At 42.8% G+C, this 14781-nt stretch overlaps 1 protein-coding gene across 6 annotated transcripts in view; it reads right to left on the reverse strand.

Annotated features, from left to right (window-relative positions):
* The window catches only part of fam13a (family with sequence similarity 13 member A), a 52671-nt gene continuing 37890 nt past the window's right edge, over positions 1-14781 (reverse strand). Inside the window, exons 15-26 of one of the 6 annotated variants that reach the window (XM_071503753.1) lie at positions 10597-10756; positions 8125-8187; positions 6015-6231; positions 5791-5932; positions 5476-5557; positions 5177-5382; positions 4894-4977; positions 4348-4443; positions 3109-3192; positions 1807-2003; positions 1456-1557; positions 1-1327 (exon numbers count right to left, since the gene is read on the reverse strand). In XM_071503753.1, coding sequence (XP_071359854.1) covers positions 1204-1327; positions 1456-1557; positions 1807-2003; positions 3109-3192; positions 4348-4443; positions 4894-4977; positions 5177-5382; positions 5476-5557; positions 5791-5932; positions 6015-6231; positions 8125-8187; positions 10597-10756 — 1557 coding nt within the window. In that variant the 3' untranslated portion in view covers positions 1-1203. The remainder of the gene's footprint in view (positions 1328-1455; positions 1558-1806; positions 2004-3108; positions 3193-4347; positions 4444-4893; positions 4978-5176; positions 5383-5475; positions 5558-5790; positions 5933-6014; positions 6232-8124; positions 8188-10596; positions 10757-14781) is intronic. The other 5 variants (XM_071503756.1, XM_071503754.1, XM_071503755.1 and 2 more) reach the window with 5 other exon arrangements.

Genomic DNA, 14781 nt, shown 5'->3' on the forward strand with positions numbered 1-14781 from the left:
TTCAGTAAAAATATGATTTCATTCATAATATATACAAAATACAAATACAATTTATGTACTAAAATGTACACACTCAAAATTCATTAAGCCTCGCCAGTGTTTACATTCAGTAAAAACGAAATTCACACTGATAATCATCCATTTTGGAGAAAGAAAGGAAAAAAGTACTCGCTCACAGAAATGTAAACATACACAGTGATCCATATTTACAAAAGAACAAAACAAGCTCTGGAGAGGACGAGAAGGAAACACAGACCGCTGGGAAAACTGGGGCGTTCAGCGACCATTTCTGTCCTCCATTCCTCTAACACATGGCCTTGTCAATTCTGATCAGTGTGAGCACAAACATACCAGTGATTTCAAGACGAGAAATAGCTTATTTGACATGAAGTTAATGGGGAAAAAAAGCATGTAAAATGCATAAAATATACAGTTAAATGCTTAGGTAAGTACCAGTGATCACAAAAAAAGCTGTTGTGTTGAATATAATGAACATTTGAGCCATTTTGGTTCATAGTTTGTACTCTGAGTCTCTGTCTTTGGGTTTTGTTAAAATTCGAAACCACTTCTTTTAGTGAGCAAATACTCGATTGAACTTCTAGAGAAGCAACATAAGATTATTTCAGACATTATTTGATGGTCAGAACTGAAACAGAGAAAGCTATTGGTTTAGTAAATACTGTTCAGCTGATTGAAGTTATACAAATAGTAACATCTCCCTTACAAAAATACACAGAAATCTTGATTGCAAAATCCTTCTTTAAAAATAGCTGTAATTTCATATCTATTATTTTACTTACAAGGTTTTTTTTTAAGACTTCTACAATAATGCGTGAGAAAAATAACTTTTCTGTATTGATAAAAAGGTTCAAAAGAATAGAAATAAATTATTAGCAATACAAGTGTGATTCAGGTTATTTGTGTGTCCTGCTTACTACTGGAGAACCGTCCTGTTGTGAAGTTGTGAGGTTTTGTAGATGAACTTCTCAGGTGAAGCAGGTGACTTTGTGCGGCTTTGAATCAGTCATGGGTCGGCAGCTCTCTGCGGACGTCAGAGCTCGACAGAATGGACTAACAGGCTGTTCCCCGAGTCAGAAACATGAGCAGCACAGATAGCAACAAGAAGGAAAATCAGTTTGAGGTGTGTTTGACTGTATCTCCAGAAACTAAGCAACGGTCCTTTTAGAGTCTTTTAGTTTTTCCTCAGATGAACTTAGTTGAGTCTCTTTTGCTGATGAGAACTTCCAGCAGCCGCAGTTTGGCTTTAATGTGCTTGTATTCGTTGTACTCCACTGCCAACGGGGAGCGGTCCTCCTTCTGCACATTTCTATGGGAACAAGACGTGAGTGGAAGACAACAAACATTAAGAAACGGAGAAGGTTCAGCTGTGGAAAACCCATTATGCATGATGCTGCCTCTGTTATATAATCTGAACAAACTTTTATTTTCTTTTACCTTCCATTTTGTCTAAAGAACTGGTCCTCAAACTCTTTCAGGTTTTTGCGGATTCTCTTCTTCTCCTCTCTGGTCTCTTGAAGCTGCTCCACAAGTTCCTGTCTGTGAGAGAAAGAGTAGAAATATTGAAATATCTTGCATTTAAATATTTAAATGTGTTGAAACTATGGTGGAAGAACTGCTCAAATCAGTCGCTTGAGTAAAAGTGGAAATACAGAAAAGTCAAAATACTCCATGACAAGTCATAATCCTACTTAGTGTAAGGATTTTCAGCAAAATATATTATATAAGTATTTGCTGCTACTACATAAAGGCAGTCTTGGATAGTTTTCTCCCTTTTCAGCAACTTACATGGTGGCAGAGTGAAGGTTGGACAGCCTCATATCTGTCGTGTTTTTTGACGGTGAGAGTTCATCCACTGGTGAAATGAAACCGTCCACTTCCTCGTCCATGTGATCCAGGAAGCTGAGCACGCTGAGGTCGGGCCGGACGGTCACGGTGAACTGAGTCTTTGAGTCTCCGTCGTCCTCAGAGCCGTCCTCCTCCTCCTGCAGGAGCACAAAGAGGTCAAACAGCGGCCGAGGCGGAAAGCACCACATCGTGCAGTGAGTGGTGTTACTGCGATAGACCCGAGGCTGTCGGCCGGGCCTCCAGGCTCAAACACTGCAGTGCATGAGGGTCATGCAGTGTTAGTCATCAGTGTTATAAATCATCACGGTACAGCAGCAAAATGCACTTCAATGCTCCTTGTTTGTGATTCACATCTGTACTCATTAGTGTGAAAACGTGGATTTAAAGAGCGCAGTCGACTAGAACACACACTGGGAACCAGCTTTATGCTTGAGACAGTCCAGAACCAGCTGCAAACAACCTTCAACACACTGAGAGCAGTGATTTAGTTCTACTGTGATTTGATTACTGCTGGTATTGAACCACACATAAAGGATCATTCTGCTTCACTGCAACTTGGGTCTTATCTTTGTAGCCTTGACCATCAAGTAGTTACTGATATCAGGATTACTAACTAAATTCTAGACTGGTTAAATAAACTGGGTTATTTAACCATGTAAGTAATATAAAAGTGGATATGATTTCAGTATTTTTTATATGTTTAGGTTGTCAGTGTGGCAAAAGCTGTTAATTTCATTTTAATGCACAGTCAATACACCTGGTGTTCAGGTTGGTAGAGGGTGTATGTGGAGGGAGCCTATGAGCTAAATTAAATAATAATTTTAATGTTTTCAAAGTAGTTAACCCCAAAATATTTCCACATATCATCCTACAGCTGTAGAAGTACTCACTGCAATATAAACTGAAGGCTCTTTATTATTAGTAATAATAATAATAGGAATGGTAAAATAAGACCCAAGTTCATTATCCTTTATAACAGAGCATTAACTGTTTCTATTTTTGCATCCAAATCCCATGATTCAAACATCACATCCGGGCAGCTACTGATTCAACATTTCTCTAGATGCTTGTCTACAGATACTGGTGGCAGGAAACAGGCAACTGCCCAATCAACAGGCAGCAATCAGGCTCATTAGAGGGGTGAATGGTAGTATATAACGGGGAGGTGGGGTTGGAGGGTAGTAGGGCGGGGCGAGGAAGGGGAGCTGATGACTGATTACTGAAGCAGCAGCAGCTCTTCACCTTGATATCATCGAAGAAGAGCGCGGTTTCGCCCTCGATAATGGGCTGAAGGAGGGGACCTCGGCGCTTGCTGGAGGGAGAGCCCTGTGGTGACGGTTAAGAAGGAGGAGTTAACCACGCTGAGACGCTCACTCTGGTGTTGACAACTAGAAAATGCCAAACTTCCTCCCAGTTTTTACTGAGTTCTAAACTTTTATCAGAGTTTTACTCCTTTACTTTCTATTCTCCTTTTTGTCGAGGGGAACACAAGCTTTTTTTTTTTTTTTTCCACCGGAGATTTGAATGACAATAATGCCGAAAAGTTTCCTAGTCAGCAGCTTGAAAACGGACTGAAATTAAGATGGCAACCACTTGAAGCCTCACATGTTTTGGTTATTTTGTAGAGAGAGTGTTCAAAACAGAACTGGAACAAACCTTAAAAAATATAGGAAAAAAAATGTATGTGAGAGATAAAGAGTAACCTTTTAAAGATTATGACTGTAATCAGAAGGGCTTAGGAACATTTTATTTTTGGTATGAATAAGAATAAGCCTGGAAAACACTGGACTCCAACATTATTTGACTTTACCTGTCATGGATAATAAAACTGCTGTGTCATAACATCTATTGTACAGAATAATCTATGGCAGTGGTCCCAGTTTGCATGATGGGGATTAGAGGTAGTGTATTATATAACTGTTGGTGCATTGTGCAGATCATATCTTACATAATAAAATGGTTATTAAATAGTTAAGTACATGAATAATAGGGGAACGAAAGGGTATACACCACTCTCACAGAAATAAATATTTCAGAGAACTTACATATATTCAATGAAAAGAATATATGTAGTAGCATTAATGATGCTGATTGTGATTTTCTGTTTCTTATCTTCAATTCAGACTAGGAAAATCCTCATAGGCTAAAAAAATAGTTTCTGACCCTCCGCTGCACTCATCTATTCATGCTGTCACTTGCTGTGAACTCTCCTGTCTGCCACCTATGAGCCACTTTACGACCAGAGGATCCACTGAGCAGCTAAAGCTGAGCTTAAAGCCTGGAGAGAAGGATAACACGTCTGTGGCTCGGCTGCCACCAGTCCCCAGCGCGTGTTGGCACTAAAAGCCAACATGAGCTGGGATTAAGTGTCTGCGGATTTATGGACACTGCGGTGATGATTTGCCGCTCGCTCGTCAAACAGTGGCCGGACAAACAGGCAGCTGTGGAGGAAAAGAAGATGTGTTGAGATTTGATACTTACAATGACAGGGATGGTGGAGGCTCTGCACAGAATCTGCTTGACCAGGCGATATCTGTCGTACAGGGGTTTCATGATTTGCCTCTCACTTTTGGTGACCTGAAGCAGCAAAAAAGAGAAACAGACACATCCTTAGCTCAGTATTAGTTTCTTTCTGTTGTCCTCTGTGTCCCTGCAGGTCAACACGCTGCTGCTGCACTAACATAAAACACAATGACAGCTAACCCAGATCAGCCAACAGCAACTCTGCAGCCGTTCTTCAGAGCGTGAAGGTCATTAAACACAAACCACTGGGGCACACAGTGTGAGGAGGGAGGGAGGTGACACAAAGGTCAACTGCATTTCCTGATATACAACAACGCTAGCTGGGATTAGACGACACAATTATCGCAATTGCATTCAAACAGTGTGTCGGTTTGGTTCTGTTCTTAGTCATATTTAAGCGGTAAACAAGATTTTCTCTGTTTGGGGAGACGCTGCTGGCAGAAGATCAGACATATGGGGAGTGCTGTGTGTATCTGAGTGAGGTGGAGGTGGAGGATGACTTACTGGTCGGCCGTGTATGCTCTCGTAGTAGAGGAGAGCTTTCTGCAGGGCGACTTTCTCTGCCCCGATCTGCTCCCGTGTCATATCCTGCCAGCAGGGGACAGGAAGTGAGTCCACACATTGTGCAAAATGACCTGAGTTCATTCTCTGTTGCAACACGGGTCATTCCTCGTGTTTGGTTTTACACACACACACACACCAGCACCATAATAAATTCAAACCCGTTTATCTTACATGTAAAATCCATTAGCTACAGATGTTTTATTTATTCATCACATGGTTGTACCTTGATGTCCTCGGGGCGGTTCACCTCCTCCCTCTTCTCCTGCAGCTTCTTTAAAATGCTCTCCAGGGTGCTCTCCACCGGCGGCTTCGGCACTTTCTCCTGCTGAGGTTTCTTCTCCAGCTGAGAGCCGAAGCTTTTGGGCAGTGTGTTGCTGCGCTGACGGGTCAGAGGAGGCAGGTCCTCTTCAGACTTCAGCAGCTTGTGTTCTGGTAAGGAAGAAAACAATATCTGAGCTTTATTGTTTTTTTTAATTTGAATCATCTCATTAGAGATGAGTGATTTCCATTTGTATGCCTTACCTTTAAGATCTTTACGAAGCTTGCCCAGTTCATTTACCCATCTCAGCACTTCTGGGTTTGCAGCTTTATCACTGTGGGAAGGCTGGATGGAAAAAAGCAATGAAACAGATGAACACAGGCTCTCCTTAAAATAAGACAGCAGCTTTTATCATTCCTGCTCACATGGACATAACCATAAATTCATTGTGATGAGTCATCAGGGTCTCCACAGGCAGTGGATAACCTTGTTTATAGTTTGGAAAAATATTTTTTGCGTCAGATTTCATGTGGCAGGACATTATTCTGATGATAAATGGACAGGTTGTCACTACTTACCCTGTATTTCCGCTCCTCTTCAAACTTCTCCTCAAACCTGTGGATCTTTTTCTTCAGGACATGAATCCTCTTTGTGAGCTGAGCCGATGTCAACTCCTCTTTCTCATTGTCACAGGAGCCGAGAGACGAACTCCGCCTGCGACTGGAGAGATAAATGACGCTGTTAACATCACTGACAGCTCCTTCCAGCTGCCTCTACGTACAAAACCATGCCAAGTGTCTACCTGACAAACGAGTGTGCGTTTGGCGGTGAGGGAGGCACTTCAGTGTCGTCCAGGTACTGCTGGGACTGTCCGTAGGCGTAGAAGCGAGGGGACAGCATTGGGTCGCTGTCTTCCTCCAGCAGCTGGCGGATCAGTCGACCCCCGGTGTGAGGGGACAGTCGAGCTTCCTCGCGGTCCATGCTCTCCCTCTGCAGAGATGAGTACGCTGGGACTGGCTCTGAGTAACACACAAACACACACGCTTTGTGACACTTACTCTGCTGTCAAGCACAAAATGCACACACCAGTGCAAACAGAGAACAGGTTAGTCAGGGAATCTTGTTAGCTCTCCTTAGCCATGTGACAGCAGATTCACTACTTTCCCCAAGAGCTCTGTAGCTACAGAGGAAAAGGAGACAACACAATCTACTGCAGAGCTGAATAAACTTTAAATCCAGCATCAAATCCACATTTGAATCAGAACGCTTTGAAATCTTTTATCAAATCTATCCGGGATTAAAAAGTTTCAAATAACTTAACATTTAAGAACTGTTAAATTACTGGTCAAATAAATGGACAAAAGGGGAATAGAGCTGCAACTGTCCATTCTTTCTAATATGTATTAATCTGCAGATTATTTTCTCAAATAATCTTTTGTGTCTAATCTTGTGTTAATTTCCTGCCAATCATCAAATTGATTAATTAGATTTAGATTGCTCTATGCTAATATAAAAAGACAAATCTGTTAATTAACAAATGGGGGGTATTTTACTAACTTGGAACCAATTCCAAAACTGACCGAATACTTTCCTGTTTTACTCTATTTTGGGGGGGGTTTGTAAAGTCTAAGAGCGAGCAACATAAAAGATGGGTCGAACAGTATGCTTGCTCTCAGCATCAGTTCTCATCATATGGACATCTTGCTTTCTCTCTGGTGTTGTAAAAATCGCTGGACATGATGAGGCGGCTCTCTCTAAAACCACTGTGTTGGAAAAAAAACAACAAAAAAAACCTTCCTCTGGGGCTCGACAGTCACAGATGTTGTCCTGAAAATGTGGGTAAGGCACACCCACCCTTCCTCTCTCTGTTCATCCCCTGGTTACAGTCTCTACTCTGGCAGTAATTATGTCTGATGAAAATAGTCATGCAGATACCCCTGACAATCCCTGGGCTATTAATAAAGCTTGTCTCTCTGTGGGATAATGTCAGAGCGCGACCCCTGTTGAGAGGTACAGTGATGAGTTTGTGTTTTAGTTTCCACTCTGCATGGGGAGGGATAAACCATGCTGATGTGTCTGTTCCAGCACGTGTGCATGAGAGAAAGAATAGCCAGAGAAATATCACGAGTTCACTGTTTTAACAGAGAGGGAAAACTATAGAATCTGCGAGTACGTGAAACTCAGCAGGAGAAATAATGTACATTTCATGGAAAGGGAGAGACCTGTAACATCAGGAGTCAGTGGACTCTAGAAATATACAGAGGAGTAGCTATACAGGGAGAAGAGATGGAGGGAGTGAAAACAAGCTCTGAAGGAAACCAACTGTCAGTGTAAACATTCATGGTGTCAGAAAGCACCCGTGAAAATATGCACACCCACTCTAAAACTGCACATGCATATTTTTCTTAGCTGGGGTGACTTGGGGCGTACGAGAAGCGGCTTAGCTCAAATTCCAGCTTCAGAGTCCCGGGGGTCCTCTTGTGCTTCTAGGTACGTGCAGTTTATCAAGTAGTAACTCCCTGGCATGTTACAGCTCGCTCACAACGGCAGGTGAAACTCTCAATCACACCAAATGTCTTCCTTTGAGGTCTATTATCTAGCTCAGAGTGCAGCGCAGTGTAGCCGGCCAGTAAGGCTCCATGGCATTTGAAATTAATCCTTTAAATCAACTGCTCGCTGATGGTTCAGGATTAAGTAGACTAATGAAACAAAAAACATGCCAGTTTGCCTTTTCACTAAAGGTTGTTGTGTGTGCGAGACGCTCAGCCACAATGTTCCAGATCGTTCAAGCATGTTGCCATGCAGAGGAAAAGGTCATTCAGACAGCCTTTTCTTTCTCTCTCTCTTTCCCTCTGACATGTTATTTGCAGCGTAGCAAGTCAGCACCGACAGTGATAGAACATAACACTTACCATCACAACTTGAATGGAAAATGCTTTTGAAATCAAGGAAAGGGGTGCTAAAGAACGGAGAATCTGGAGGAACAGAAGAAGAGAAAGGGGAGAAGAGAAGGAGAAGAACAAGATGAAATGATGAAAAAGAAGAAGTAAAACAAGGGACAAGGATGCATCCCTCTTAGAGCAATAAATATAGTTTGTCATCTCCCTAATTAACTCCTCAGAGGTATGAGCATCAGATCTGTGTCTCTTCCTGCTCTTAATGTCTTTCCAACATCGCTGGCAGGCAGGCAAGGACAGCAGCAGTAGCAACAAATATCAGGTCACCATGACAGGCGTTGGCACAAATTGTACTGGGACAAAGGTCTCACGCTGCTGCCTAATGCCCTCATACACCCGCATACCCATTTGTAGAGTCTAACACGTTCTGTACAGTATGCACACATCCCCTAACCGTACTCACAACCACTGTACTGCTTTATTAACTGCTGATTGAGCTTGGCTCATTTTGCCAGAACATAAATCCGTCTTTGGCTCTCCTCACTGAAGAATAAACGTGCCAACTTCACAGAAAAAGGAAACCTCAAAAGTTCAACTTTGCACGACACATTTCCACAAATGCAGTTCGTGCGATGGCAAGCCCTGCTCTTCCTCATGCTTGAAAGGCACCCAGAGGAGATAGTGTGTGTCTGAATGGCCTGTCACAGCCAATGATGCAGGCTCCCTGTGGTGCCCTCTCTGCCATGAACTCAGTTATGTATTCAGGACAGAATGTACAGAGAGGAGGTTGAAGAACAGCCGAAAAGTCAAGAAAAAAAATTAACAAGAAGCAAGTGATCTCATATAAAAGGTCTTGATATCAGTGTGAAACCTGGCACCTGGATTATAGATTCCCTGAACAAACATCTTATCTCCTCCATGTACTCCCTCACTGCAAATTACATTTGAATTACAAGCAAACACAATGAGAGACACCACGTACTGACGGAGATAAAACACACCACACCACACCTTTCTGCAGACTAAAGGAACAGTTTGTTAGTTGAGAGGCAAGACCTCTTGTATAAAGCAAATGTTGCACAGCAACAACAACCTCTCACTGACTGTTTTTCATGTGTCATATTTGGCCACTAGAGAGCTCCACAAAACATGTAATTGCCTGTGAATGCTCTAAATATGAGGCTGGTTGAAGTTGCGAGATTTATTGCGTGGAACAGTTTTACCCTGACTGCCAGATCAAACAGGAAACAGTAATGGTGGTGGGAGTGAAGACAAATGTTTGTAGGCCAAAGATGTCAACACGTGCTGCAACATGCCCCAAAACTCTCCTTTACTGTAACAATGAACCTGTTGGTTATCATTCCAGTACAGTTCAGCAAAATGCATCTCACTGCTCAGTACAAAATTCTCCACCCAACTCCACTGTGTCGCAACATCCTAACAAAACAATCACAGTCTCGGTGCACGGCGATTGTGCATGGTTTCCTTTCTGCACAGATGCCAGCACTGCATAAACAAACACATCGATAGCAAACTATGACAGAGACAGAGTTGGAACAGATGTATGAATAATGCATTGCTCGTGGCTATTTCTGCAAACTCTGCATTAGTAATGACACTTGATAAGCCAGCATCAATAAATTAAATGGACATACTTCATTAGTTGCATTTAAATTTGATCTTGTGCAAAGCCGCTATTGAATGCACATGCACAGATATCACCATCACTATTCCTGGAGTGACAGAGCAAACGCGAGCTGCTCTGAATATCTCACCCCACTTTTTAGATGGAGCACAAGGCTGAAATTTTCAACCAGGCCCAGTGACCTCTCCAAATGCAAGCCAAGTTTCTACAGCTGGTTGACTGGTACACTGTTATCACCACTCGACCTCCGCTTTAATGATTGATTTTGACTGGGAATTTCTGCAGCAGCTCAGTCTGGAAACAATTCAATCACATAAATCGTTAAGTAAGCGATACATGCTGGTTAAAAAAAAAAAAAAACACTGGTTACCGCAGGAGGAGTTCTAAACGTAGCTGCACCTTCATATTTTCTCTTGTGAGATGAATAAAAGACTCAAGGTTCCCATGTGGTCTGCAACAAAACAAACCGTCTGCAGTGCTGCCTTATCTTGCCAACCGAGCAAACAAGCATGTCTCCATTGAGTGTTTCTCCACCAGATATAGGTGGCTAGAGAACTTAAGAGGATCTTTTACTATTAAATCCTGCAGGAGACAGAAGGAGCTACATCAGGAGGAGGAGGAGGAGGAGGAGGAAGAGAGACAGCAGAAGGTGTGCAGCTGCTACCCAAACACCCATGTGCAAAGCTGGGTGGAGGACAGTGAGTGGGTTGTCTGAGCATGTGTGCCTTTGTATAAAAAGGTGTGTGTTCTAGATAGGTATAAGACCTATTTAGAAATGAAGTACTGCGTGTAAGAGACAACTCTAAGCAGTAAAACAACATTAAGATGGCCTCCAGCCTCACCTCCCCAGTTGTTGTCCTCAGTCAGTGCTGTCAGGTCCAGCCGGGGAACATCCTCGCAGCTGGTCTTCTCACAGTCCGGGTCTGAGCCCCGCACCTCTCCGCCGCTGACCCTCCCCATGTCACAAGTGATGGGCGACTCCTGGATCTTCATCCTCAACGTCTGCACAACCATGAGAGAAAAGAAGAGAGCCCTCAACAACGATGACCAGCCTGTGAACACACTCTTTAAGTTGAGCCACACACTCCCTCAGACTGGCCCTGCCCTAACAGAGGGGGCTGGTCCCTGCTCGCGATTGGTTGCCCCAGCTGGCAAAAACATCCGCCCATCTGTCTTTAGCTGTGTATGAGAGCGCAGGAGTGGATTGGCTCCACCTTTTCTTTCACCCACTGGAATCCCTCACCCCTCCTTCTCTCCCTCCCTCTCTTATTTTCTTTCTCTTCTCCCGACAGTAGCCCTTGTTGCTTTCTCTCCTGCCTGACATGCATATATTCCCCACCCGAGCGCCGCTCTGGACTTGTTTGTTCCACAGCAGAAAGAGCAGAAGGGAGGGGTGGTGGGCTGTTAGAGAGAGAGGGAGGGAGGTGAGGACAAAAAAAAAAAAGCTGCCAGATTGTGAGCCAGCACACGTAGGCTGACAGGGTGATTTTTTTCCTCTCCCTATCTGTCTCTCTCTGCAGACACTCAGCTCAGGCAGAAATACTACAAGCAAACCTCCTCCAGCACCTCATTACTTCTTCCATTTTTACCCATCATTCACCAGCTTCTCCTCTCTCTCTCCTTATATCTCAAACTTTTTTTTATCACCCCACTTTTCTTATCCACAATCAAAGCTGTGTAATCAACTTCTACTATAATGTAAATAATTTGGAGAACCAACATACTCCTCTGATCATGTATTTAGAACGTGTCCATGGATCACTTAGCACTAAGCCCATGGGGTCCCATTTCCTCTGTCTGGGCGTGGGACCAGGCTATTTTTAGGAAAAAAGAGATCAAGACACACTGCTACTAGACCTCATAAATGCCACAGATGGCTAACAGGAAGGCGTGCAGTTGAATCTGGTTACAGCAGCCCTTGATTTGTGTTTTTATTAATGATACTTAGCTGTTGTTGTTGGCAGGTTTATGTGAATTAGTCTAAGGTGTTTGTGTTCTGGATGAATGAATGAATCGGAGGCCAAAAAACAGGGAGTTATCAAGCCTCCTCAGCTGTTACATGGGAAATAACTCTGATGTGATCTCAATCACGGAGGCTACAAAGTGGCATTAGTGCCCAGTGAGAACATGCGGACTGTGAGCTACTAATAGCAGAAATTTCCCCTAAGTAGCATTTACCGTCACTGTTTTCGAATCAAGAAACCCCCCTCGCCCCTCTGTGAACAAGTACATAATGCTCCAGCTCACTCAATCAAATATCGAATGCCCCTTCACACAGATCCACACACACACAATCCATGAACAATATTTATGGGAATGACATGTTAATTTGTATCAGCCTCTAGATCCAGTGTGTAAATAAGTAAATAATAAATAATTACCAAAGGAAACAGTAATAATGTCATTAGTTTTGTGCCAATTAGGAACTTAGGCAGAGTGAATCAAAAATAATTCATTCTGAAAGCGTTAAGTTTGTAGATTCACCGATATCAAAATCATTAACATAAAAATAGTCTCTTCTCAATTAAATTATTTTGACCATAAAGATTTTGATTCAAGAAAAACTTGGTCGTTGTTTGTTCATTAGGGGCTTCTTCTTGACTTGTTTTATACTCGCTCTCTGTTTTTTTTTGAGTGATGGTAATCATGCAATTAAAGTACGGGCTCATTAGGCTTTGAAACACAAGACTCTACTGGGTAAATGTTATGTAAGTTTATGAGTCTCAGAGGTAAGAGATGCTGAAGGAAGATCAACTGAACAACATCAAGTCCAGGTAATAGACCCTTAAGGGACAAAAAAGTTTCCTCATCAAGCTGCTCTTTTGTTGTCAAATTCTTTTGTATGCAAATGAATCATTAGAGGCGATTTGATAAAAGACCTCTCAGCTACATCCTGACTTTTACTTCACAGGCACAAACGTAATGAAAGGCTGCTGTCAGGCGTCAGTGTAGAGAGGACAATGTGACACCGGTTCAAGATGCTCTGAATAGAATCACAGCGGATTAACAGCAGCACAGATGTTACAGCTCACCGTGGTCCTGCTGTGTTCAAATGTAGGTCCACACACTTGAGCCACGATTACATCATCGTGAGAGGTCCAGCTGGTGCAAAGGACGGGTGAGATAGAGCTACTGTGTGTGTGTGTGTGTGTGTGTGTGTGTGTGTGTGTGTGTGTGTGTTTGTGTGTGTGCGTGCGATGTGGGAATGCTTTAGACAATAATTAAGCTGTGTTTGAGGGGCTTACATTAACAGTGTACAAACAAACACATGGCGGAATTTAAGGGGCATTTTGCTGAGAAGGCACACAGACAAGCACAAAACCTTGGAGACACACACACAATGTGGAGGATTTGTCCTGACATAAGCTTCCTGTCTGATAGCTTTGTTTTCCTTTTGCTCTCTCACACCATTAATGTGTGGTAGAGCTCTCCACACATTAATGACACACACACACACATAAAGCACATGTGCATGCACACAACCCAGAGAAGCCGTGTCAATGCACTGCTGGTTTCGGCAGAAGATGGAGACAAATGCAGTACAACACAAACACAGACTTTTTCCTGGTGCTCAGTCTGGGTCCAAGCGACATGAAGAGCCGCTTATCGTCTAAAGACTCGATGTGCTGCAAACAATTCCACTGCAAGTGACATGTCAGTGATGCAGTCAACTTAACCTGCACAGCTGGTTTAAAACACTGCAGCTCACTATCAGTTTTCTTGTGTTGTAGGAACAACACGCTCTGAGGGAGCAGCTGTGTATGTTATCAGTTTACAGGCTCTCAAGCTACAACAACACACAAACTGACATTAAAGATCCACACTCCACCAACACATCAACACACTAACATTAAAGGTTTGAAGAAAAATCATTATCTCTGCTGATGAATTTTTTTTGCAAATAACTGATTAATTGTTTAGTTCACCAAACGCGAGAAACTATAAAAGAGAGAAAAGCAGCAAAAAATGGAGACAATAAATACAATTGATAGATGATTCATCAGTTATAGTTTCCTGTTGTTCTGCTGATTGGTTAAGCAGTAAATACAGGCCTTACAATTTCTGCCAGACCACCAAAATACTGTGCCACACTCACTGTTTGTGTCAATATTTGAAACATCAGCTGCAGGGGATGAGGTCACCATACAGACAGATCAGTTTATTAATTCATCTAACTAACTGCTGCTCAGAGGAAGACAAAGAAGGCCTGATGGTAACAATCATGTCTGTGTGATGCTCATGTTGTACCCCGGGCATTAATGACCAGCTGAGAGCCTGCTGCACCAGCCTCCACTCAGAGCGGCGCCACGCTGGCTCCAGATGGCTGCTCAGTGGCACAGTGTGCTGGTGGCAGAGCTGCAGCCTGAGCTGCTACTAAAATCCATCTGGACCATATTGGTTCAGTGCTGCATGATTCTGTTCAGTGGAGCTGGTCCAGATTAAAAGTGGAGACCAGCAGGTGGAGAAGGTGACTTCTGCTCACACCCACATCAACACTTCCTCCAAATCAAAAGTGCAGGGTTTTGCTGACTGATGGACAACTGTTTGTTTGTGTCGGAAAAGGAGGGGAAGATCCCTTTTCTCAAGAATGCTAAAATCTCCCTTTGTCAAAGTGAAATGTTATGTTTCTGTGGAACTGCAAATGAGTTTCTGTTCAGCAAAAGCAGTAATGTGGTGGTGTCACAAAACCCTGACAAGCAAACACACTGGTCAAAACAATCCACTGGTTAGAGCTCTTCCAAGTGCCTGCCCTCTCTTTCTGCTACTGTCTTTTATTAAGTTAAATTTGTTTTTTATTCATATCTCTCTTCTGTATATTCTGGTTCATTCCAATTTTATTTTTCATTTTTTTCAATATTTTTGAATTTGTCTTTTTATGCTGCCTTGTGTTTTTGTGTCTACACAAATACACTTGGCTTGCTTGCCTACTTCTCTTACTGGGACTCACTATACTTTATTTGAAGGAACATAAACTACAGAGGTCAAATTTCTCGCATATTAAATGTGGACTGTCTGACAGGAGCTGT

The sequence above is a fragment of the Trachinotus anak genome, unplaced genomic scaffold (genome assembly GCF_046630095.1).
Source record: "Trachinotus anak isolate AG129_WGS33_773 ecotype Australia unplaced genomic scaffold, CSIRO_AGI_Tana_v1 ptg000019l, whole genome shotgun sequence".
In the NCBI taxonomy this organism is placed as follows: domain Eukaryota; kingdom Metazoa; phylum Chordata; class Actinopteri; order Carangiformes; family Carangidae; genus Trachinotus; species Trachinotus anak.